This window comes from Danio rerio, chromosome 20 (genome assembly GCF_052040795.2).
Source record: "Danio rerio strain M-AB ecotype USA chromosome 20, GRCz13ab, whole genome shotgun sequence".
Lineage (NCBI taxonomy): Eukaryota > Metazoa > Chordata > Actinopteri > Cypriniformes > Danionidae > Danio > Danio rerio.
This window is the reverse complement of record NC_141040.1, coordinates 33205035-33231950: the sequence shown is the minus strand read 5'-3', so window position 1 is coordinate 33231950 and position 26916 is coordinate 33205035. Positions and strand designations below refer to the sequence as shown.

At 34.7% G+C, this 26916-nt stretch overlaps 3 protein-coding genes across 12 annotated transcripts in view; 1 reads left to right on the top strand and 2 right to left on the bottom strand.

Moving 5' to 3' along the window:
- Positions 1 to 1557, top strand: part of ryr3 (ryanodine receptor 3) — a 152358-nt gene extending 150801 nt beyond the window's left edge. For 4 of the 7 annotated variants that reach the window (XM_087298294.1, XM_087298292.1, XM_087298293.1 and 1 more), the window contains one exon: positions 277 to 1557. In XM_087298294.1, coding sequence (XP_087154420.1) covers positions 277 to 372 — 96 coding nt within the window. In that variant the 3' untranslated portion in view covers positions 373 to 1557. The remainder of the gene's footprint in view (positions 1 to 276) is intronic. The other 3 variants (XR_015518485.1, XR_015518484.1, XR_015518483.1) reach the window with 1 other exon arrangement.
- The window catches only part of LOC147839360 (uncharacterized), a 963858-nt gene that overhangs the window by 78123 nt on the left and 858819 nt on the right, over positions 1 to 26916 (bottom strand). The window lies entirely within an intron of this gene.
- aven (apoptosis and caspase activation inhibitor) overlaps positions 788 to 26916 on the bottom strand; it is a 37043-nt gene continuing 10914 nt past the window's right edge. Inside the window, exons 3-7 of one of the 4 annotated variants that reach the window (XR_015518016.1) lie at positions 6119 to 6189; positions 5928 to 6023; positions 3865 to 4159; positions 1956 to 2250; positions 1410 to 1774 (exon numbers count right to left, since the gene is read on the bottom strand). Coding sequence is in view for 2 of the 4 variants with exons in the window: in XM_087297847.1 (XP_087153973.1) it covers positions 2108 to 2250; positions 3865 to 4159; positions 5928 to 6023; positions 6119 to 6189 (605 nt within the window). In the remaining 2 variants the exon portion in view is untranslated. 4 annotated transcript variants of the gene reach the window in all.

The window sequence follows — 26916 nt, the reverse complement described above, 5'->3', positions numbered from 1 at the left end:
AATCGCTTTCTGGCCATTGGATATTAGGCATGGATATATATATATATATATATATATATATATATATATATATATATATATATATATATATATATATATATATATATAATTTATATCATGATTTTTTAAAAAATGTATTACATTGCTTTGTAAATGTTTATTATTACCCTTTGTCGAGTCTCCCTGTACAGTTTGATAGAGCGCTTGGACCTGGAAGCTGCTTCGTGTGACGTTACACTAAAGTGGATAAATTCTTATAAATGTTTTCTCCTGCAGGAGTCGTATGTGTGGAAGATGTATCAGGAGAGATGCTGGGATTTCTTCCCTGCTGGAGACTGTTTCCGGAAGCAATATGAGGACCAGCTGGGCTAGAGGACCTGTTACTGTCCTCAGTCCAAATACGAGAGAAATCACTTCAATCAAGCTTCATTTACACAAGCTCCTAATAACCACACCGATTTCTAGGATATTGTGTAGATTTGATACAACATCCAAAGCTGCTCTCTAATTCATCCAATCAGAAAAACCTCAGCCTTTCTATACCAGAAATAATGACCGCGACAAACTCATTGTGATCAAAGCCAAAAATGTAAACTCAAGTGCAACATTAAGGGAAAAAAACCTTAAAAAGAAAAGAAAAAAAAAAAACGTAGCACACATTGCCAAACTAAGACACAAAGCCATGTTTGATTAAAAACAAACAAAACTTAAAAAAAAAAAAAAAAAAACACCACATGGTCAAAGCCTCATTTGCTTTACTCACAAATGCACATGAGCTTATGAGATGTTACCTTATGTATGTTTTTGATGAGTTGAATGAACACAAATATGCACAAGAATACCCTGTGAGTATTCCGTGAGTGCCAAACACGACTTATGCCTGTTTGATTTAAAAAAACAAGACGATATAGAATGTGCAATGTCACTGGTGGAACGAATAACTGGACAACATTCGATCATCCGCTTCAGTCCACTAGATCAGTGTTTCTCAACCATGTTCCTGGAGGACCACTAACACTGCATGTTTTGGATGTCTCCTTTATCTTTCACACCCATTAAAGGTCTCTCAGTCTCTGCTGATGATCTGAATAAGGTGTGTTTGGTTAAGGAGACATAGAAAATGTGCAGAGCTGCTGATCCTCCAGGAACGTGGTTGAGAAACACTGCACTAGATGTTTCACACACACAGAAAAGTGCCTTAAGACAAGAGACTATGCAAATATTTTGTTCCCGCTCGTACGTTTCGCTAGTTTGCATTTTAGTTTCAGCTCTTCTCACTTGTTAGCAGTTCTGTAGCTTTAGTTCACGATCACTGCTTTTTTAATGTTTGGTTAAGGTTGAACAACTGAAATGGCGTCTGCCTGATTGTTTATGAAGTACGATCGCCAAAAAACAAAAATGGAAATACATTTGACGATGAAAACGAACAAATTTATTGAGGAAGAAGTCAATACTGTAAACTGCTACTGTATGGCCATTTGTATGTATGTAGTAGCTTTGGTGATTTGCATTTGTTTTGAGCGGGTGGAACGAAAATAAAGTAGCTCATGCAATAAATTCCTGCTGCCTTTCATCTGAATGCAGAGATGATATATTGATGAAGTGGTTTCTCATGAGTGAATTAACTATTAGAAGGGAAAATTCACAAACCTTTTTGAGATTTTTTTTTATTCTGTTGAACAAAAGAAGATATTTTGAAATCTGTAACCTCTGACTTTCATAATGTTTGTTTTTCTTACTATGGAGGTAAGTGGTTACAGCAAGGGTGTCCACACTCTATCCTGGAGAGTGTAACTCCAACCCTAATCAACCACACCTGAATCATCTACTCAAGCTCTTGCAAGATATACTAGAAACATCCTGGCAGGTGTGTAGAAGCAAGTTGGAGCTAAACTCAGCATGACACCAGCCCTCCAAGACCGAGTTTGGACACCCCTGAGTTATAGGTTTCCAGCATTCTTCAAAATATCTTCTTATGTGTTCATCAGAATAAAGGTTTGAAATGGAAGATGAAATGTTTTGAAATGAGTAAATGTTTTTTAAATGAGTAAGTGTTCATGTTTGGGCAAACTATCCCTTTAATGAAAAGTTCACTTGGCGTGCTCGGTCAGGAGATCATGCTGTCCAGCCAGTCCTCCAGATCCTCCTCTGTCACTTCCTGTTTCTGGGGTTTAGGTTCTATCTCCACTTCTGACTTCATGTCTTTCATGTCTCCTGCTGCTTTTTTCACTTCCTCTTCTGACAAAGCTGCTGAGGTGAAAAACAAAATCACATTCTTACACGGGTATTCTGGAAGGTAGTGTGATTCTGAGAAACTGCAACGTTATTGAACAAACCAAATACTTAGCAAGTAAAATATAAAAATTTAGACTACAGCGCACTATATTCAAGGGCAACACGGTGGGTCATTGGTTAGCACAGTCGCCTCACAGCAAGAAGGTCGCTGGCTCAAGTCCCAGCTGGGTCAGTTGGCATTTCAGTTTGCATGTTCTCCCCATGTTACATGGGTTTCCTCCGGGTGCTCCGGTGTCTCCCACAATCAAAGATATCCGCAATAGATCAATTGAATAAACTAAATTTTCCGTAGTGTATGTGAGTGAATGAGTGTGTATGGATGTTTCCCAGTACTGGGTTGTGTCTGGAAGGGCAACCACTGTGTAAACCATATGCTGGATAAGTTAGTGGTTCATTCTGCTATAACGACCTCTAATAAATAAAGGGACTAAGCCGAATGAGAATGAATGAATCAATGAATGAATGGAGTACTATATTTATATACTTAAGGATTATATTCATGGTATTTCTGCCTTTTTCTAGAACGTTACCAAACACCGATCAGGAAAGCTAAGAAAGTATGCTGGTTTGGGTATATATGCTTATTAAGAATTTCAAATCAACCATGAATTTAAAAAGGCCCAGCACCAAATCTTGGACACATTTTAAAAGAGTTTATTCCTGTTATTCAAAGCTGAGTTTTCAAAAGTCAGAGGACCCCCAGGAGAGGGGAAGTGTTTCAGGAAAAAGATTAGATCCAATTTAATGAGGTAGATAATACATTTCCATGCATTCAAACACACACTCTTTGTCTGCAATGCCCGTGCGTTCTCTCATCCATCGATGTAAAATTATAATTCTCGTAATTGAAAAAAATATTTGCATACTGACCACTGGGAAAACTCAAGATCATAGATATATGTCTATATGTGTATATATCTCTGGCTCTGGATGGCCACAGTCATCCACTGCACCTTTGTCCCGCATTCATTTCAAAGGAACGCTACCCTGTACTAAAATGGCAGCTGTATTAAAGCATTCCTACCATTAGACAACAACAGGGTACGCAACATTTGATGTAAATTTATATGGGCAATGTTATGATTATTTATATATTATATAGACACACAGATACATACGTCTCTACTGACACATTAAATGAAGGTAATTTGTTGTTGCTGAATAAAACTATACTTTAAAAACCCCCTATTGAGCATTTTAAGAGTGTAGTTAGTGTAGTCATGTATAAACAGTGAAACAATGCAGTAAATGTTGAGCAAAAAAAAATCTAATGGGATTAAAATATATGAGCAAATCTATTTAATTTATGATTTTTCTTCACAAACTGACTAATAGTAATACTTTATAAATACTATTGTAGCTCATAATCAGAGGTTTATACCTAAAAACATGAAATCACCAAACCCTCACCAGTCTATTTCATTTAACAGTATAACACCTAGAAAGCTTGAAACCTTGTGGACTAACTAATTAGTGGTAACAGTTGGTCTAGGTTGAGCACATGCAGTTGTAAAAAAGACCAAGCTGCATGCTTACTGTGTGCATTAATGTCATGTTCATTGTTCATACCTTGCACTGTGTTGTTGAGCACATCATTTGCTGTAGTGTGGGATTGAACTGAGGGAAGTTCAGTGACAGGTTTTTGCAGGTTGAGGAGAAGGTGGAGCTCCTGGTCATCTTCATCATCAGGAGGAATGGTTGTGGAGATGCTGACAGACACTGTGCTGCCTGAAATGGGCTTTACACTACAGGGAACACCCAGACTGGACTCTCGGCCTGCTGGAGGAGCTTTCAGTCCTGCTGTCCCAGTCAGGTCTGTTCTGTGAGACACCGTCATCGGCGGCAGATCAACAGGTGTCGACTCCTGAAATATCATAAAGCACAGTGACTTCCTAGGATATTGACAGCCACTGTAAACATGAGCAATGGAGGCTGTGAATTTTTTTTTATTCTCAAAAACTGCTCTCGTTGAGCATAAACTATTAAAAATTGGTCTAATGTAAAGTAAAACATCTAAAAAATGATAACTTTGTTAAATGTATGTTACCCTGGACCACAAAAACAATCATAAGGGGACATTTTTTAAAATTGAGATTTATATAGTTGAAGTCAGAATTATTAGCCCCCCTGTTTATTTTTTTCCCTATTTCTGTTTAACGGAGATATTTTTCAACACATTTCTAAACATAATAATTTTAATAACTCATTTCTAATCATTTATTATATCTTTGCCATGATGAAAGAAATAATATTTGACTAGATATTTTTCAAGACACTTCTATACAGCTTAAAGTGACATTTATAGACTTACCTAGGTTAATTAGGTTAACTAGGCAGGTTAGGGTAATTAGGCAAGTTATTGTATACCAATGGTTTGTTCAGTAGGCTATCGAAAAATAATATAGCTTAAAGGGGCCAATAATTGTGACCTTAAATTGTAGTTTAAATTAAAGCTTTTATTCTAGCTGAAATAAAACAAATAAGACTTTATCCAAAAGCAAAAACATACTGTGAAATTTCCTTGCTCTGTAAAACATCATTTGGGAAATATAAAAAAAAGAAAGAAAAATTCAAAGGGGGGCTAATAATTCAGACTTCAACTGTATATCATCTAAAAGCTTATTACAAAAAAAGCTTTTCACGTGTGTATGGCTTGTTGGAACAGGACATTAGGGACAATACATACAATAAATACAACTATTCACAAACATGTAATCTTAGGGTTGAAAAATGAAGGGGCGAACGCGCTTTTCCCATAGCAGGTCCTCGCCTCTGGAACGTGCTTTGAACTGAAAAAAAGGCTTTGTCACGGTCTATTTTTGAGTCAAAATTAAATACTCATTTATTTTCTAGGTCTTTTGAAGCATAATATGTCCTTCCCTGCATGGAGGGGGGGTTCTTGTTTGTAAGCTTGCCAGTGATGTCCACTGTGGTAGTATCTTTTAATTATGCTCTTTTTTATGTTACACCTTCTATGCTCTCTTCTATTATGTGCCTATTGGTGTTACTGTCTTTTGTGCCCATACTGTTTTTTTTTTTTTTCTGTTAAAGCACTTTGTGCAGCCTTGTGGCAGTTAGAAACTTTAGTACTAGGTGACTACAAAGAGGAAATTGTTCAACTATTACTTCTTGCTTCACAAAGTATGAAAAAAATATGAACAAACAGAGAAGCCCAACTCAAACATACATTATAATGACTAAAATACCAAAAACAGGTATAAAAGCAAAAAGCTGTTCAGAAAGATCTGCTAAAATAAAACACTGATACTGTAAATGACAATTTCCACCATCAGAGCAATAACTAAAGCTAAATCAGCCTGGAGGAGGATGTGTCTCTGTCTTGCTTAAATACACTGTTAGGACTAGGAGGTCTGTCACTGTTTAAGCAGGCACAAAACTCCCCAAGAATCACAGCTGGAGAATTACAGAAGTCAGTCTATTAATCTTGGGGTCTAAAAGTCTCCCAAACAACAATATGACACCACATCACCACAAACAGGTTGAAAGGGTTTGAAACTCAAGCATTGTCAGTTTTTGGTTAATATTTCAGTCAAGAATCCACAGCCTTCTTAAATCATATTAATGAAAAAGGTACTGTAAATCATCTGTTTGGACAGAAGTGAGAGATGAACCTGAATGAGCTCAGCTTCCAGGTTGAGTCTTGTGTGGAGAGGAAGCTCTTGAAGAGACTCACTTAAAGCCGGCAGATCTATAAACAGAGCAGGAATCTGAAGAAATCACAAATCAAACATGAGAACAGATTTAACTAAAGGACTGTTTATAATCAACGTTTATAGATATAATGGTGTGTGAAGTTGTAGACCTGATTTTTTGCCAGTAAGTCCAACTCCCAGTCCTTCTCATCAGAGAACCTGAATTGTGTGAAAGAGTCACCTGAAACACAACCAGAGAACAACTTTAAAAATGTATTTTTTTTAGTGTATAGAGTGAGTTTACAGCTATTTCAGCTTCTTTGGCTGTGTCATAGCAAAAAAAAAAAAAAAACGACGGTTTAAGTTTACCTCATTTTTTAAATCCCTATTTTTATATATGGCCTAAAGCTGAAGCAGAGTAAAACTGAATCACCAGTTATTGCATACATTTTGCATTAACACCTTTAGGAAGTTGACAGGTTTTATTTATTTTATTTAGAGTGATAAGTTCATGTGATTCTCATAGTAAATGTTTAGCGAAGTACTGCTCTGGCTTTGTCTATTACTGCTTTTATTGGTGAAATAAAAATGTATTATATAATACAACATAGTGTCAAATTTCACAATCATTTCACAATTGCAATCACAATAGCAGGCTGATATTCAGGAAAACAGCATTCATGCTATGATAGGTTTTGTTATTTTTTGTCTTTACTGCATAATGTGAGCTCACATGGCATAAACAAAACAATTATAAAATAATCATAAATTATATCAAAATATTTCACTTCATAAAAATGCCTTTGAATAGTTTTCATACTCGATGACCATAAGCACAGCTCACAACATGAACATGAATAACAGCTTTTGGTGCATCCCTTATTATTTACACATTGTATGACATTGTATTTACTTACTGTGTAAAATCAAAACTGACCTTGCTTATTTTGCTAGCGCATGTTGTTATTCTTTATATGAAAAATTAATCAGTGCATGTTAAGCCACTGAAAAAAAAGTTTGTTTTGGTAATCTAATCTTTCAAGTCTGAACATTTACTTCAGTCAGGAGTACATCAACAAACTGAAATAAAAGTCTCATCAACTTCCGGCTCACCTGGACTTTAAAGCTATCGGAACATCGGCAATAATATAAAAAAGCCGGATAGCAATAGTTCATTAATTGCATGGAGGCAAGCAATTGCATGTCTTTAATATATCCAATGTTTTTCTTAGATCTAAATCATTTAATACTTGCAATAATCTGCAAATTTCAGACCTGAGTCAAATATATAGAGAATGTCAGAAGTGCCTCAACTGGTGTAGATTATGCTCAAGCGTTTGGATTAAAACATCTTGGACAAACTGACAATACTTTAGTGAATCAAAACTGGAATCGCAAAAATGTATAATTTACATATAACAACAGCTCTGGCTTTACTTAAGTTTATTTAATAAACATGTTCTATATGTGAAATAAAAGAATGATGTTAATAGAAAGACTGAAGAGCAAAAAAGAAATCCCCTTTGAAGATTGTCATATTACAATTTCCTGGGCTGAATGTTAGATGGATCAAATCCATGTTCAATCAAATTTACTTAATCAAAACAAAACTAGTGGGCAAAGATTAATCGCATCCAAAATAAAAGTTTGTTTTAACACAATTTATGTGTGTACTAGATATATTAATTATGTTTATGTTATACACAGTGGGTAGCACAATCGCCTCACAGCAAGAAGGCTGCTGGTTCAAGCCCCAGTGGGGTCAGTTGGCGTTTCTGTATGGAGTTTGCATATTCTCCCCATGTTTGCGTGAGTTTCCTCCGGGTGCTCCGCTTTCCCCCACAAGTCCAAATACATGTGGTACAGGTAAATTTGGCAAGCTAAATTGGCTGTAGTGTAAGAGTGTAAATAAATGTTTCCCAGTGATAATTTGCAGCTGGAAGGGCATCCGCTGCGTAAAACATATGCTGGATAAGTTGGCGGTTCATTCCACTGTGGCAAGCCCAGATTAATAAAGGGACTAAGCCGAAAATAAAATGAATGAATGAATATGTGATGTTTTCACATGACGCTATTATGCTTATCGTGAATCATCAATCTATTTTAAAAGGACAATAATATTGTTTATCACAATAAATTGTGGGGTAGTATATCGTACAACACAAATTTGATAACGTGACAGGCCTACTTTTAATTTGGGTGCGATAAATGACAATTTTTGCTAAAAAATAGTGTTAGTGTATGCAAATGACCAATAATGGTATCACTATCAACCAAAAGCATTTTTCTTAAAATTGTAATCAACCCTAAAAGAAATCCTATCAGTGCATCAAAAATAATATTTACAGTCTCTGCTTTGATTTCAACCCCTTAATTATACAGTAACCGTGAGACAAGGACACAAGCAAGCAAAAACACTTCTCAGATCTGCATGTTTGAAACACTCTGCCACAACTGGACGCTTCGTCTTTGAAGTCATTTTCACCTTGACACAAGCAGCGTGAATAGTGAAGTGGCAGCGTGTTGGGACAGCTGAAGAAAGAAGCTCTGAGTCTGTCACACACAGCTGTCCCAGGCAGAACAGCAGGCCTCGCTAACGCTCTTTCATTTAAGACACACTTGCCAAGTGCAGTTGGCCAAACTGACAGCGAGGAAATAGCGCATGGTATCAAGGTCAAGTGGAGAGATGCTTCTTCAAAAGAGCATTCACAGCCAATCCGCCAGCAGAAAACTCATGTAAAGTGTTAAAAAGGATCAAGAAACATCTGAAAGAAGTGTTGTCAAAAGTATCTGCACTTCAATATATCAATACTAAAATATCTGAAACTGGACTTCAAATTGCTCTTTTACAGTATCAACACCTGTTTAGATTTACAAATAATGTCAAAATACCTGTAATTAAAACAAAAACTACTAAAGCTGCTTCCCAAATGGCACACTATACACTCATGCACTATGTACTTATGCACTTACACACTCAACAGGATAGTACATGTTTGTAGTGTCGTTACACTATTTATACTACAAAATGGCGTAAAACAGTGCATAAGTATGCGATTTGGGACGCAGCTTAAGTCTAAAGCCGTGGTGTAAAGTAACAAATTACAAATACTCAAATTACTGTGAGTAGTTTTCTCAGGAATTGTACTTTACTAAGTAGTTTTAAAAATGTGTTCTTTTTCTTTCCATTGGGTACATTTTATTGCTGTCTCTGTACTTTTACTCAGCTATTTTTCTTCAACCTGCAGTCACTACTTTATGATCTTTATGATTTTATGTGATTGGCTAAAGTAGAAAAATCAGTCCTGTGATTCCTGTCCAATAAAATTGCACATATAAGGTAAATCTCATCATACCGAACCAAGACATGGGTGTTTTTAATGCAGTAAACCATCTGGAAGGATTAAAGGTGTCCAAAACGATGCCCAAAATCATCAAACGCAATGACCCAGAGACAGTTTAGACTGCATGTCACTAATAAGAAGATGAAAGATGTTGACTGTATGATGACTGAAATCACTCAACAACATTAAACAATCACTAAATACACTACAGAATGTTACGTTTTCACACACATGCACAAATTGCATGTAAACGCATCTGCCTTTCACAGTGTAATAATCACTATTCTTGAGTACTTTTAAAAAGGGCTACTTTTCACTCATGCTTTGAGTAATATTTACAACAGATACTTTTACTTTGCTTGCACTACATTTTTTGGGCAAGTAATTGTACATTTACTCGAGTATGATTTTTTCAGTACTCTTTCCAACACTGGGCTAAAGAGAATACAAAATGGCTGAGAAAGAAAAGTATTGTTACTTAAAGTGAGAGTCGAATAAATTACTCGAATTGGGTTCGGATCTTTTTGCTTCGACGTCGATATAGTACATCACCAAATACTACCAGTTCTGGTAAATGGTGAACGCGCCTCTCCCATCTGACACTAGCGGGACTGGGGGATCATGAGACTGATCACGAAGATAACAACCACTAAAAGATGGTGATGCGGCTGGGAAACCTGCCTTTGTGGTCTTCATTACAGATATGGAGAACTATATAAAGTTGATTTCTGGATTGTCTAAAAACAAATCTTTAAAAAGTGCCAAAATATGCTCTGCTTTTAAGATCTTCATATAAGTAACTTAAATTAACCCGTTTTGCAAAAAATCTTTCTTGTTTTTTTCTCTTTCTCCCTTCTCTTTATCTTTTTTTTTTTTTTTCATTGTTTTATACTGTATTTTTTGTTAATCTCATTTGTTAATTGATACTGTAATTTTTCTTTTATGCACTGTTATGTATGCATGTACAGTGTATGTATGTATGTATGTATGTATGCATGTATCTAAGCTTGTATGTATGTATGTTCTAGGCTTCAGCAGTAATAAAAAAAAGATGCGGCTGGGTTAAAGTTCATTTTCACAACAATACCACAGTATAACGAACCATGTACTGTGCTTGCTCCTGTAATTTTTCTAATATTTGATACAATAACCTATGCTGCAATGCGGGATTCGCCGGCTGTTTGCTACTAAAGGAAGGAGCAACAGAGACTATTATATATGGGACTTTGACAAACATTGACAGGGACTTTGTCAGTAACTGTTACAGTTCATATGGACCAGTTTCTTCTTCCTCCGGATCATAACATGTAAATGTGATTAAAATAGATGCCTCGTTTTGTGTAGTTTGCAAAATATGTGCTTAAATGTGTGTTGTAACTTGTAAACGCTCCGTGCTTGTACTGCATCTCACAGGTTAAATCTTTATGGGTTGTTCACATATTGCATCCAAAACCATGTTGAAAACGTGACACGCATTTCTTCCTTCACCGATTTAAACGTGTTTTTAAAACTCGCAATCCTCTGCCATTTGTCTTTGCTATGGTCTCCATCAGCTGTTCATACACATGTGCCATAGTCAATTTTCCAAATAGTTCAACTTTTGCCACTGTATGGATTAATCCTGAATGTGTGTCGTTGTTGGTGTTTAACTGCACTGCTTTATTGCATTCCTGCATTAGGCTCACACATACTCTGTGCTACTTTATAGCTGTGGTCTCTCGCTGAACCCAGACGACCAATCACAAACAACCGGGTCATCGCCTCTCGCAAAGGTGATGTTTAGGAACAAATTAATCGAAAAACAAATGGAACTAAACTACTGCAGTCAATGGGTGCGGTCACCAGCATTTTTTAAAAGATCTTCTTTTGTGTTCAACAGAAGAAAAAAAGCTCAGAAATTAAATTTTTGTCAGAGCAAGTAAAAAATTGAGCAAATTAACAAATAAAACTTGAATAAAGAGTCCTTTTAATAAATGCTGTAATATTCTCCTGTGTTATTGAAAATGGAATTAATATTGAGATCTTTTTTTAAGGTATATAATTTTAAGGTTATGACTGCACTCAATTAAACACTACATTAAAGTGCAACTATTATACTTTTTTAATATATAAGAGCAATAAATAGGCACAACATGCAGTATTTTTATCTACATATCATCCAACTGACACAAGAGTGACGTCACAGGAAACAGACTGGCAAGAACGCAGGGGCTGATGTCATCAGTGTGGGATGTGGAGCTGTGGACAGGAGATGCCATCCAGCAATTTCATCATGTTTCCTTCAGTGGCAGTGACAGCGCCATGGAAACCGCTGCCATAACGATGAGCAAAGGTCTTGTCAGCATGTGTGGCGAGGGCCAGCAGTCCCTTATCAGAGCAAGCACAGCCACTGGAGAATAGAACAAACCAGCTGCATGTGGCATATGCGCCCACGGTAAACACTTAATAAATAAGCATATGGATAGTTTACAAAGGACAAGAAAATATGTTGGCTTCATACAAAAGCTTTTAAACATTTTTTTATGCTATGGCTGCTAAATCATAACATTGAGCATAATTACACAAGGAGGAATGCTGATATTTGGTATAGAAGAGCTTCATTGTTGATTGTTCAATCAAATTAAAGGAGATCAATAAAATCAACAGTATTTTGTGTATATGTAATGCACTTTCTCTTGATGTGTTATATTTAAACTAGAATAAAAAAAAGCAGTTCAATCATTGAATCACCAATCATTTAGTCATCCCTTATGTAATTGCTAGGCTATAAAAATAGAAGAGCCACAGAAAGTATACTTATACTGAATGAAATGTATTTATTCCTTTAAAATAAAAATAAATAAATAAATAAAAGATAATACAATCCTTTTTCCGATCATCACAATATGGATATGAACTCATTTCTTTGGAATGCTTAGAATAATTTCATAATCTGCATGTAAATAGTCAGCTGTCTTGGAAGAATGTAAACAGTTAAAAGATAGTGTACAAAGCTGATTGGTAATATTATATTAGTTCAGTTCATTAAGCCTTAATAAAATAAAACTGCTGCTATCATTAATATTAATCAAATAATAAAACAGAGAACCACTCATTTCATCTGACTACACACTCTTAGTTTTATTTATTTTATGAATGTTTCCGTTTATGATGCACTTTTTTTTTGTTTTTTTCTTGTATTAAGTTTATTGATTGTTATTTACATATGTGCTTCATTTTAATAATATTAAAAATAAAAACTATGTTTTGGTTATTAATATTGCAATCATTATTAATAAAATAGCGGGAAGAAAAGATGCATTGTGATAAGAATCATTTTATAATTAAATTGTGAGCCCTAATAATGAGGCAAGTGAGGCAAAAGTACAAAGCAATGACTGAATTTGATATATACACATCTTTGACTAAATTATTATAAATTTAAAATTCATTTGAGGTCATTGTTTAAAAAAAATGATTAAATTTTGCATTTAGCATTGCCTTTTTTAATATTTCAGATCATTTTGAACTACCTGACAAAAGTCTTGTCGCCTATCCAAGTTTTAGAAACAACAAATAATAACTTGACTTCTAGTCAATCATTTGATATCAAAAGTGGCTTATATGAAAGGTAAAGGCCTTATTTACGCTTATTTTACCAAAATGACATGATTATGGCTTTATTTTTAATTATTTAATCAGCTATTTATTTCACTTTTCTTAGACAAAAGTCTTGTCACTTAACAGAAATAATGTGCAGTATAGAATAAAAAGTCATGGTGCAGTGGAAAAATAATGAATATTATGTTTCACTCCTATGAGCTTGAAGGACTGCATCCATTCATCTCTGCAGTGACTCAAATAACTTATTAATAAAGTCATCTGGAATGGCAAAGAAAGTGTTCATGCAGAACTTTTAGTTCATCAAGATTCTTTGGTTTCATCTTCAATGCCTCCATCTTACCCCAGACATGCTCAATAATGTTCATGTCTGGTGACTGGGCTTGGCAATACTGGAGCACCTTGACATTCTTTGCTTTAAGGAACTTAAATGTGGAGGCTGATGTATGTGAATCCTGCAGTATCCTGCTGAAGAATTTGCCCTCTCCTGTGCTTTGTAATGTAATGGGCAGCACAAATGTCTTGATAGATACCTCAAGCTGTTCATGTTGCCATCCACTTTGCAGATCTCTCGCACTCCCCCATACTGAATGTAACCCCAAACCATGATTTTTTCTTCACCAAACTTGACTGATTTCTGTAAGAATCTTGGGTCCATATGGTTTTCAATATATCTTCAGCAGTATTTGTGATTTTTGAGATGCAGTTCAACTGATGATTCAATAGAAAAATTTACCTTCTGTCACTTTTCCAAATGATCATCTAGAAGTCAAGTTATTATTTGTTGCTCTTAGAACTGTGATCGACGACAAGACTTTTGTCAGGCAGTGTATTGTGCATCCCTATACACAAACATGCAATAAATACACGCTAAATGCATTCTGATAAAAGTATTGTGAAAGAGAACTCTGGTGCAGTGCTGGCACAATGTCAGTGTGGCAGATGTGTGTGTCTCTCTGCAGGCTGGCATTCTTTGACCCGTCTCTGAATGGCACAGGAAGAAGCTCTACGAGTACAGGTCATTTCCTCCCAGAGCGAGGCATCACGTACAAAGCCTGCCAACCAAAAACTGCTCAGTGTTTTTGGCTTTTTCAAGAGCCCTATAAAACACAGTTGACACGACGAGTAGGAGAAGCTGTGAACCTTCACCGCCACCACCATTAAACTGAGTATGGGCCATCATCCAATGTTACTCATTAAATGGCACTTAATGCAGGGAGGCTCCTGGCCTTTGGAAGAGGCTGCTAATTTGCTTGGTCGTCACAGCTTTTGAGCAAATCATTGCTAAGCCAATTAACACAAAACAACTCCGTAACGAAATGAACCATCAAAATAAATCAGTCCGCGATGATTGCAATTAAAACATTTCAAGCCAAACATTTGAAACAATAGGACAGTAATTTATCGTGCAGTTTACCACAGCTGCCACGAAGAACACCAAAAGGTTCCTATTAGTGTCTGGACTTGAAAGGAGAGACTTTGTGCGGTTCATAGACACTTGGTTCATTTGAACACATCTTGTGTAAAATAAAGAAATAAATAACTGAAAAAAAAAATTTTTTTCTTTAGATCATTAAACATCTGAGCTGGGTTTTGATCAGTAAGTTTGAGCAAACTGTTGCGTAAGCTTCAACTCATTATGTTTATAAAGAAGCAACCAGTAAACCAAACAGAGAAAAGAAAACACTTCTGCATCTGTTCAGATAAATTATAAATGAATGGACTACAACTACAGATGTGAATTCAACCCGGCCTCTTAATCATTTGTAATTACTTAACATTTTGGTGAAACGGTCTTTGTATGATCTCATTCAAAAAAAAAGTGCACATAAAAGCAAGCCCCCTCAAGTGGGTGCCAGACACAAAAATATACAAACAAAAGAAAAGTCAGTAAAAGTAAGTTGCTAAATTTTGTCTGCAACAACAATGTGAACTTTTATAGAGACACATTTGGCCATTAACTTCTAAATGCACAACTATACAAACACTGGAGGAGATCTCTCTGCATGAAAGACCCACAAATGGCAGATTAACCAATTGCTGCACCTCCAAAGTGGTAGTAAATGAAATATGAAAAAACAACAATAACAATATAACAATCCGTTAATGAGGAAGCAGTATGTCCCACAGCTCACATGATCTTCTGTTTGCACTCAAAAGCATTTATTTTTTTTCTTAAAAGAAAAAACTAACCAAAAAACTACATACTTCTCAAGAAATAGCATAATAGGCAAATTGCAATACAGCAGTTGATTATTGGCTTAATCCCATTAGTTTGAATAAACTGTTTGAATGGAGCAAAGTTTATTTGTAAAATTGTCAACCTCAACATGACAGAGAAGCTGATGTTCATGTTTAGTTCGCTATACTAGTTTTATGGTAATCCTCCAGTAAGCTGAACAGTTTCTATAATAAGAAAAATATATGTACTTTACTAAAACTTCATAAAACGGTAAAGAACAGTTTATTAGCATTTACTTTGGAATAATTTTAACTTCAATAAACATAAAAGTTACAGAAGTAGTTTTTAGGTGCTGTATGTAATTTTTTTACATTTCTAAAGCATAAAAATACCATAATATTTTTGCAGATATTAAGAAACATGCCAAGTGTACATTCTTGTTTATCTGAAAAACAATGCTAAAGTCAGATCTTCTGCTATGAAAATGTGTTTTCAGTGCTGGAACGCTGTCTTAGTTTTGGTTCTTTTACCTCGCCCAATGTCACTTTTTATTTGCCAATTACATTTCAGCACCACAAATTGCTTGAAAAATGGAAAAAAAAAAAAATCGCATATTTCATTCATTCACTCAGGTAGACTCTTAAAGCATCTGTCCGTGACATATATGTGACCTCTAGTGGACTGTAGCAGACTCTGAAATTAGACAGATTCAGAGTTCCACATGAGGTTATTAATTAGCAAATAATATAAATATTACAAGCGTAAATATTAGGTGAGCAGGTAACATTGTAACCCCATGTCCAACATGCTATGTGACGAGATTAGCAATGATAAGCAATTTGGCTGTTTGCACCAGACGAAACATGACAGAAATTTAAATACAGCCATTCAGAGAATATGTACTCACTCACAAAATGGTAAGATTTAAACTCTAGTTAATACATATTAAACCTCTTTAACATTTTTAAATGTAGATGCTGAATCACTGATATGTGTTAGTCTGTATTAATTCAAACAGTTTATTTCTAGACTTTACTTGTAGATAATTTAAGATCTGAGGTGAACTATCTGCTGCGACTTTCAGTAGTATGGCAATAAATGTCATGTGAAATGGCATTCAAACTCACAATATTAGCCTTTAACACTAAATAAAACACATGAGGTGTACCTGAGGTGATGATTGTGAGTTTTCTGAAAAAGAAGACATTTTTAATATGAACTTAAGGTGTTGGTTAGAACAAAAACTCCTTTTAATATGCAAAATATTCCTCTTACTGTGTGTCGTTGCTTTTTTATTTAGAACACAATTTAAATCAGCCTTTAGCCTTGATCGTCAGACTCGCTCCTTTTAGTCCTCAATCTGGCAACCTGCTAGTTCAACCACTGGGTGTCAAACTTACACCTTTAAAGAAGTACTTCAAATTGTGTTATAAAAGTAATTCACTTGGTAGGACTTGGACTTGGTAGGATAACGCCTGATTTTGCCACTGTGAGCAGATGATTTTCAGCCACTAATTTTCAGCCAAAAACTTCTGGTACGGTGAACCAGTGAGCAAATACCCTAAAATAATCAGTCCAAAATAACACTGATGTAAACAGAAAAAACAGTAATCTGACTATATGGGATCTTTATATAAAAATGATTTGTAATAGGATGTTTATTTAGAGTTTCGAACTGTACTTTTTTGGAAAGACACACAGTTAAATATTATATTTATTTAATTGTATTTAAATAGTAACAATAACATTTATGTTAAAACGATATTTAAGAAACTTTGCCTTACTCTGATGGACTTTGAAAACAGCAGTCCTTGATGTTACATTAATGATCATCAGGCGGAACTCTCAAAGGATCCATTGTTTGCACACACTCAACAGCTTCTTAACAGCTAACAGAGTGCCCACTGCTCTTTATTAATCTATTTAATTCCTATTCATCTGTGGATCCACCTCCCAAATGAGATGCACTTCAAGTGAAGGATACTTGTAATACAGAAGCACACCGGCATCTGTCCTTGAGGTGTGAAACTGCATTTGAGCTATGATGACCACATGAAGGAAAGGCTGTAAAAGGGCATCTGATCTGATCATGCAGCGATGAACCATCAGACACTGCACCACTGGACCAGGAAGAGCACGGGTCATACACGAGTCCTTTTTTTAATCCATCCACTTCTACACAACTGACCTACATTACAAGGGCAACAGTTTTCTCCTTTCATCTTTACATTTTGAACTAAACATAAAAGCTACTCTAGTTACATAAGGTCTCTTATTGTTTGTGTGTGCGCGCATGCATGTATGAGCGTGCATGTGTTTGTATGTGTGTGTACTGTCTGTCTACAGCTGGGTCTCTAGCCTGAACTGATCATCAGGTTAGAAGACAGCTGTGGCTTGTCTTAATAGGAGATTTACAAGAGTAATTTATTTCCATAGAGATGAATCAAACACTCGATGCACTAGTCTTGATCAAAGGAGATGCTTTTTCTACTGATCAACATGGAGAAAACACACCTCAGGGAGAACTATAGGGAACAGCATGTCAACATTTAAATGAAACAACATTTAATGAAATGTTGAATACCAATTTTCTATGTAGTAGTAAATGTATATGGCCAATTATTTTCTGGGGTTTGACATCCTTTCGGCACAATTCTACAGCAGGCTTTGCTTGTCAAAAATTCAACAACAAAAAATGTAATTTTTTTCTAAATTTTTCACTTATTTTAATCACTTTAAATGTAAAGCACTTGGAATTACTTAGGGTTATAAAATGTCTCATAAATAAACCTGCCATTATTTTAAAATAGTAAAATAAGAACAAAAATCTAACAAAGTTAATTAACATTATATATATTTATGTTAATAAAATGTATACTTATTAAAATATGTAATAAAGTGACCATGTAAAATTGTATAATATTTTTAATAATTAAAAACGTTTTGCTGACTATCCTAAATATCTGAACAAACAAACATTATATACGTTTTAGCTATTTTATAGGGCTATATATAAATAAACACACATACATGCATTTAAAGTTGTATTGATAATCTTTTAAGTGTGGTTTGATCAGCCTGATCTCACAAGAAAACGTATGCATTTTACGTTTTGTCAGTTTCGTGACTAATTTGTACAAACGAGTTCAGTCGTACAAAAATGACCAATTTTAAAAAGGAGCCATGGCAACAAACTCCAGCCTCAAGTCCACCCGTCATTGAGGGATGAGCAAATCGTGCTAAATTGTGAGAATTAGATCATACAAATTCATACAAATTAGCCACTAAATCAGAAATTTATGAATTGTCGTGAGATTGCTTTGATCCATCTAAATGTTCCATCAAGAATGTAGTAAGTGGCATGAAAGAAAGACTCAAATAATAAATGAAGGAGAAAATGATTTTCTAAGGACAGTTTGAACATCAAGTTGCAATAATAAGACTGTATTGCTCCACGAAAATCCAGAATCTGTGAATTTTTTTGCTATTTCTGAGCAGAATTTAAAAAAATAAATATATATATATATATATATATATATATATATATATATATATATATATATATATATATATATATATATATATATATATATATATATATATATTTTTTTTTTTTTTTTTTTTTTTAGGAATCAGCGGATTTATGCGGACCGATTTTGGAAGTATCACAACTAAAAACTTGACATGAAAAAAAAAGTCAAATAAATTTAATGTTTACAATGCAAATCCAATTAAATCCTATTATTTGGTAACAAAGCAAGTCTCTCATATAATATATCTACTAAAGACAGAAAATATTACTTTACAAACTGTATTGTAATTAAATCAATTGAACATTTTCTATTAGTCAATAATATTACTGAAATTAATTTAAAAAACTGAATAAATAAAAATTTACACAAGTGAATAAATAGACTTAATGATGGGTTTAAAATCTGCAGAAACCTGCAATTCTGTGTGGGCCTAACGTAATGTACCAGCTGTAGATAATACCTGTCCACAACTTTGAAAGATTTCTCTTTCATCTCCCATACATTTCCCAAATACACAGAAACCAGAAAACAGAGATAAATTGAGTTATTTCAGTGACAGCGCCTATGAAAAAAAGCATCCACTTCAAACCAAATACCAAAGGACTTCATGCCCCAAATATCAACACTGCCCCAAATAATGCATCTATGGGCATACATGAACTCAATGGGACAATCAGGGGACCACTTCCTGGCAGCATTATAAAACAGGTTCATAGGGGACAAAATCATCTAGACTATTAATATTTATAGCTATCATTACACAACTGTTATTTATGAAAAAAAAATCTCACTTAAACCTTAAACCTGTAAATAGGGTTTGGAAAAGCACTACGGTTTCAATTATTTGACAACAAGGAACAATGCAACAGAAGCAAATTTACTAGAAGTTGACAGATGAAAAGATATGGAAAGCCAATATGGAAATGATCAGAAACAAGTGGCCTCTGTCGGCCTTCCTAACATTCATAAGGGATATGAAATGTTTTTTAAATAATGAGTGACCTTATGTAAATCATACAGGTGTTATGGTAACAACAGTAGAGAGAGAGAAAAGACACATACACACAGTCATTAACACAGTGGTTGTTACTGTTACACGTTATTACTGAGATGACACTGTGATACTGTGTGTGGGTGCAAACACACACCCCCGCACCATAATTACTGTCCAAAGCTTGATGCAGAGACTCTGCAGTCACAGTGTGTGTGCGCGCGTGTGTGTGTTTGATCAAAAACACAGGCTGTGCAGGTGCTGAACATGCAAGTGAACATTCTTACAGAAACACCTCTCTGTGCTGGAAAAAACATGATTTTGTGTGATCACATTAATAACATACTCATACTGTATTAAGAAAAAAAGACACTGTAATCATTTGTGTGACATACAGGCTTGAATGAAATAAGATACCCATCGATATCCAATTGATTAAAACTGTTTGGGAAATATATTACCATTCAAACATTTGGACCTGTAAGGTTTTTAAAATGTATCATATGATCATCGATGATACGTTTATCTGGAAAAATGTATAAACGTTTCAGAAATCATACTAACATGCTGACTTGTTGCTCAAATTTCTTATTATTACCAATGTTAAAGTGATTCTATTATATTTATTTCAATTACTACCTTTCTTTCAATGAGTAATGGGTAGGGTTTTAACATGCAATTGTTTAAATAAATATTTTGAGATGCTTAGAGGTTTGTTTGAAGAAGATAAGGCTCAAAAGAAAGGCATTTATTTGAAACAGAAATCTTTTTGTAACATTGTAAATAGGGCTGCACTATGTTGGAAAAAATCTGCCAATACAATGAATACAATAATGAACAATCAAACATAAAATAACACGATTCATTTTTATGCAATAATATAAAAATATTATCTTTATATCTTTAATAGACAATCTAATCTTGCGAAGTGACAATTGCGGATACACATATTGTGATTTCAATGCTCAAATGATTGTAAATTGTAAATAACTTGGATTTTTTTTTTCAATCTAATATATTTTTGCAGAATAAAAGTTTTAATTTATTGACAAAATTGTGGATCCTAAATATTTCACTCTAGTTTCAGCATGTAGACAAGCAATAAAAGACAAGTAAATACACAGCAAGACACCTTCATCTCTCAAAGCAAAATCTCAATTTGGAGTCCAATTATAGACAGAATAACATGCATACAATGAGTAATGAAAAGGGGTAAAACATAAAATATTCAAATAAATATTTTGAGATGCTTTAAGAAAAGAGGATTGTTTGAGGGTAGATAAGGTTCAAAAGAAAAAAGGTATATTTGAAATAGAAATCTTTTTGTATCCTTGTAAATAGGGCTGCACGATGATGGAAAAATCTGGCATAGCAATTTTGTTTTGCTGTGATGTATATATTGTGATATCAATATAAATGTCACCAGATGATTTTAATAGCACAATTTGGATATATTTCACTCATTTAGAAATGACTGGGCTGATCAAGTCTTTTTCTATACAGTGTATCCGCATAAAATATAATAAATTACAAGCATATGTAAATATGACTTAAAATAAAGTTTAAAAAATTAAGTTAAATAAACAGTATTGTGGTTTTCTGGGGAGACTTAAAAGTATTCAAGTACAAAAATTGAACAATCAAACCTAAAATAGCATTGTCATTGTTGTATAAACGATGTAATACAATAACATAAAAATAATATTGAATAATATCTTTATCTTTTACTCTTTAATATAAAAATCTAATCCTGTGGTGTGACTATTGCGGATAAAAACATTTCAATATCGATGCTCAAACGATATACTGTTCAGCCCTAATTGTAAATATCTTGGATTGCTTTTTCAATCTAACATATTTATGCATGCAACACACCGGACCTACTGCACCCAACCCGCTCTGAGCTGGGATCGAACCGGCGAATCTTTGCAGGGGAATTGGATGCTCCAATGCAATCTCACAGCAATTCGTAAATTTTTGATTTTGTGGCTAATTCGTATGAATTTGCATAATCTAATTCGTACAATTTAGAACAATTTGCTTATTATTCAGTGAAAGTTTGGTTTTGGGGTAGGATTGGGTGCCATGCCTCCTTTTTAAAATTGTGCATTTATGCATGACTATATTCGTACAAATTTGTACGAATTAGCCACTAAACTCACAAACGTAAAATACTTATGTTTTCTTGTAAGATCAGGCTGGATGCTCTAACAAGAAGGCCAAAGACCATGGCCTCTAGCGTCTGTCGCAAGAGCACCTTTTGAGGTCAGAGGATTGAGGTTTACCTGCATAGCACTTCACTAGTTGGCCTCCGTTACATGCAGGATAAAAGCTTTAATTTATTGAGAAAAGTGTATGTCCCAAATCTTTTAATACAGTTTCAGCATGTAGACAAGCAATAGAAGAAAATACGCAGCAAGATAACTTCATCTTTCAAAGCAAAATCTCAATGCAGAGTCTAATTGTAGCCAGATTAACATGCATACATGCTGAATGAGCAGAAGATTTTCTAAAGCTGTCAGTCAATAAATATATGAACAAATTCACAAAAATTGTACTGGCTTACATGAAAAAATAAAGGCAAACATATGAATTAATACTTTATTCCAACTGAAGTGAACAAGTGCAAATACACTAGATTAAATGCTATTTAAAAACTGGGCAAATGCACCAATAACTTGTATATTTGTCAACATTCAGCTCCAATTCAAAAGACAAGACTGCTGCTTGCCAAAAATGGCTATAAAATTAAGACCTTCTATAGAGACCTGTAACCCAGCAGGGTGCCGTCATTTTAGGAAGGTCCAGCTATTGAAACTGACAGTACCAGGGCCACAGGTGGAGGTCCAAAATGCTGAAATAAAGGAGAAAACGTGGGAAGAGGACATGGTTTCCTACAGGTGCAGTGTCACTGGTAATGAATCACCACATCTTTCCTCCTCTGCAGGGACACAGACACTCCAAAGGCCAGTCAACAGATAAACAAGGTCATGAAATTTTGTATTAATTCACTGTCAAAGTGTAACCCGAGTGAGTAGCGTGTAGGGCTGAGTTGTGTCTGCTGGCCATCTGAGACCCAGAAGAGACGTACTATGTTAAGACAGACACACAGATGCAGAGCTGTCACTGTATATCTATGCCCTTCATTATTAGTCCTCCTCCAGGGTATGTGATACGGCTCATATCCTCCATTATGATCTCATTATGATCAATAAACTTGGAGGCCTGGAAATCCTGCCCTACACTGCAATAACTTACATAAGCCATTTCCTGTCAACCTGACTGTACAACATGAACACGCGAGACTGTGCCGCTGTAGTATCTCACTGTGGTATTGTAGAAAATCAGGTGACACAAAGGGAAAACGTCTAAAGAGTAATGACCCTGAATCAGTCAGTCTCTCAAACAATAGTTACATGGACATGTTGAAATAGTAATGGATTGCGAGGAGCATCAGCATCCTGCAGTTGCACTATTGCAACTTGATGTTTGAACTGTCCTTTCAAGAATTTTTTTTCTTCATTGATTATTCATGTCTTCCTTTTATGCAACTTATTACATTCCTGCAGCTGTGAGAGCAGATTTAGACGGATCAAACCACACTTCAGAGATTATCAATACAGCTTCAAATGCATGTACGCATGTTTATTTATCCATCCATAATAAATATACACACATGCATTATGCAAATACAAATGTTTTGTATTACAATTTATCATTTTTGTTTGCATATATACAGTATATTTACTTCATTACTATTAACAGGGTTCCCACTCCAAACCAAATGTCAAATTCTCTGATTTTCACTGACTAAAAAGATGAATTTCCATAAGCTATCCACCTTATTTTTGACATAAGTGTGATGTGGCAATTGTAACATAGGTACTTTCGGTCTCATTCCGGTCTCTTATTGTTTTAATATTTTTGCCAGTTAAAAAGCGAAGAAAAAGAATAATATGACTGACTAATATGAAAAATGTGACTAACTATAAGAACAGGCAGAACTTATCACACATCTAGGGGTGTCAAAATTAATTGTTTTTTCGGTGCACCGCGATGTAGAAGCGGACAATTCGGTATCGGTTCAGTAATAATCATAACCGGTTATTATGTACTGTTGTCATTTATCTCCTATGCGCTCTGTCGTGAGGGAGGTGAGCGCTGGTATTTACAACACTCAGGAGCCAACTCAGGGCCGGCCCGTGGCATAGGCAGTTAGGCAAATGCTAAGGGCGCTGTACATCCAGGGAGGCGCCAGAAACGAGCGCGGTTAAGTTGGTTTTGTTTTCGATACTCCTGACACATTGTTATAGCGGCAATAACTCAAAAACCTCTTACCCTATAAAGATCAAAAAGTGTGTTTCCTACAAAAAGACAAAGCTGGTTATGTTTCACAGCTGTCTTTTTCTTTTCTTTTTCACTCATTCACACACTGTTTCTACTGTTTGGTGCTCTTGCTCTGGCATGGAACAGCAGCTTTTCTGAGCGTGCGATGAGCATGTGAGCAACCAAAAAAGCGTGTTTAAATTCATTAGATATAATGTAAATTAAGCTTTTAAGTCAGTGAAAGTCAGGAAATTTAATAGTTCTTGCTTGAAGCCTGTGCATCTCTTACTCCATTCGCCATGCTGGAGAGGAACAGACTGCGCAAAAGGAGCGCAGAGTAGGTTTCATTAAATACAGCTCTCATCTGATTGGCTGAAAGGTATGAGTTGCCTGCTTCTGCTAGCACAGTCTCGAAAATACACACACACGTATCCAAGGGGAGTCGTATGTGAAAGAAGATTTGCACATTCTCATTCAGGATCAACTCGAAAGTTTCAAACATTCAAAACTTTTTGTACACTCTTATAAATTTGCAAATGGTGTTTTGCATTTGTGAAACGTATTTCATGAAAATGTATTTTTATTTTGTGCATGTGAATTGTTTGTGTGAATATGAATAAATATTTTACACACGTGAATGTGGTTTTATGCACATGAATTTGGCTAAGCATGTGTACATCGTGTCTTTTGCATGAATTTCTTTTGAGTCTTATCTGACTCTATAAAAAAAGTGCTTCAATTTTTTGTGTTTTTTTTTTGCTCCGCTCAGCGTGAGCTCTCCCAGCTAAACGCATATTGCGAGGGCTTAAGTGTGTGTGTGTGTGTGTGTGTTTGTCTGTTTGGTGCTGTCTATGTATGTGTATGTGTGTGAATGAGAGACAGAGTGATGCAGTGTGTTTATACAGACAGCTTGTTATAGCCTTCCCCCAAAATATAACACTGTGCAGGAAAGCATCGTTAATGCACCATGATATCGAATTGAATCGAAGGCATGATAATCGTAACCGAACCGAACCAAGAGACCAGTATAGGTTCACACCTCTACACACAATGCATGGACATGACCTCAATCATTTTTGGTGATGCAATGTATCTTGCCCATACATAAAAAACTATTTTAGCAGCATTTTAGCTCTCTATCTTTATTGGAGGTGTCAGAATGGTTAAAAACACTATAGTATTTACTATACATTACTATAGTATACATTCATGTGGGTGCCTGACAACTGAAAAGAGATCTGCTAGCAGATATCACACTCTCTTTTTACCTTGCATTTTTTTGTTAACATTAACTATTATTCATTTAGGATATGCGTTTTCACATTCTGATTCCAATGTCAAATTATTAAATTGTTCAAATGACTACAATTACATGAAATATTCTTAAGAATAAAATCTTATGTTTTCTTTGAAAGAGTGTACTTACATTGTGACGATATTATATTGTCATTCTGGCATAATGAGTGGGATAAAATGGTCTTAAAATATTGTTTATCGCAATATATTTTGGTGCAATATATCGTTCGACAAAAAATAGATATTGTGACAGGCCTAACTTAAAACAAAGCAATAAAAAACATGATACAGAAAATTACATATTAAAACTACAAATTACAAAAATCAATATTTCATCACTTGGACCAACTTGGGGAGTGGATGGTGCGGTAAAGCAAAGATGTTAATCGAATTATGTGCTATAACGTGTAAAACAGGATCATGAAAAAAACATTCAAAAAGCAACTCATAAAAACACCTCAATCATATTATTGTCTTATTCAGATTAAGGCAAATAATTTAATTACTGATGTCCACATAAACGTAGTCAGTGATTTTTTATTCTGTTTGGTGACGCTTATGGAACCAAAATAATATTAGCTTTAATGTTTAAAGAGATAGATCACCCAAAAATTAAATTCTCTCACCATTTACTTATATGCAATTAATTGAAAATTCGGTTTCGATTTTGGCATCTAACATTTATGAAAAACCATTAATCGAGATAACCGATTATTCCATACCGCTCCCTTTCCAGTTGTACACATTTGTTGCTCTGGAAAGCTCAGTTCCACATGAAAATGACTAAAAGCATGTACTTTAAAGTTTGTAGCACAATTATTATTTTATCTTATTTTAGCTTATTTTTTATTTTCTATTTATTTGTTTATGTTTTATTTTTCTTTCATGTGAATACATATGGCTCTGTCAGGATGGGGTGGGTATTCTTTGATTGGTATTTGGTTACTAATACAGCATGTATGATTCACATTTTTATGAAACAATAAAAGTGTTTAAAAAAAAAAAGAGCGATTCAAAGGCTTATTTAGGGTAATTACGCAAGTCATTGTATAACAGTAGTTTCTTCTGCAGACAATCAAAAATATTAATTGCTTAGGGGGCTAATAATATTGACCTTAAATGGGTTTATAAATATTTAAATCTGCTTTTGTTCTAGCCAAAATAAAACAAATAAGACTTTCTCCAAAAGAAATACTACAGGAATTACTGTGAAAGATTCCTTGCTCTGTTAAACATCGTTTAGGAAATATTTGTTAAAAAAATTCACAGGAGGGCGAATATTTTGATTTGAACTGATAATCGTTTTGAATAATTGTGATTACAATTATGACCAAAAGAGTCGTGATTATGATTTTTCACATAATCAAGCAGCCCTATGTTCACTCACCCTTAGGTGGTTCTAAACTTTAAAAAAATTCTTACTTCTGTTGAACACAAAACTAGATATTCTGAAGAATGTTGGGGGGGGGGGGTAGGGATAGGGGGTGATAAGCATCAATTGAAATCCATAGAAGGAACAAAAACAATCTGGTCAAGAGTACATTTTTCTTTGTATTCCATAAAAGAAATAAACTCGGACAGGTTTGGAATGAGTGGTTTATGAGTATATGATGACAAAAATAAAGTTTTTTTGTAATCTATCCCTTTGACTGTACATTAAATTTTCATATGGTAATGACCACAGATTTTTTATTTC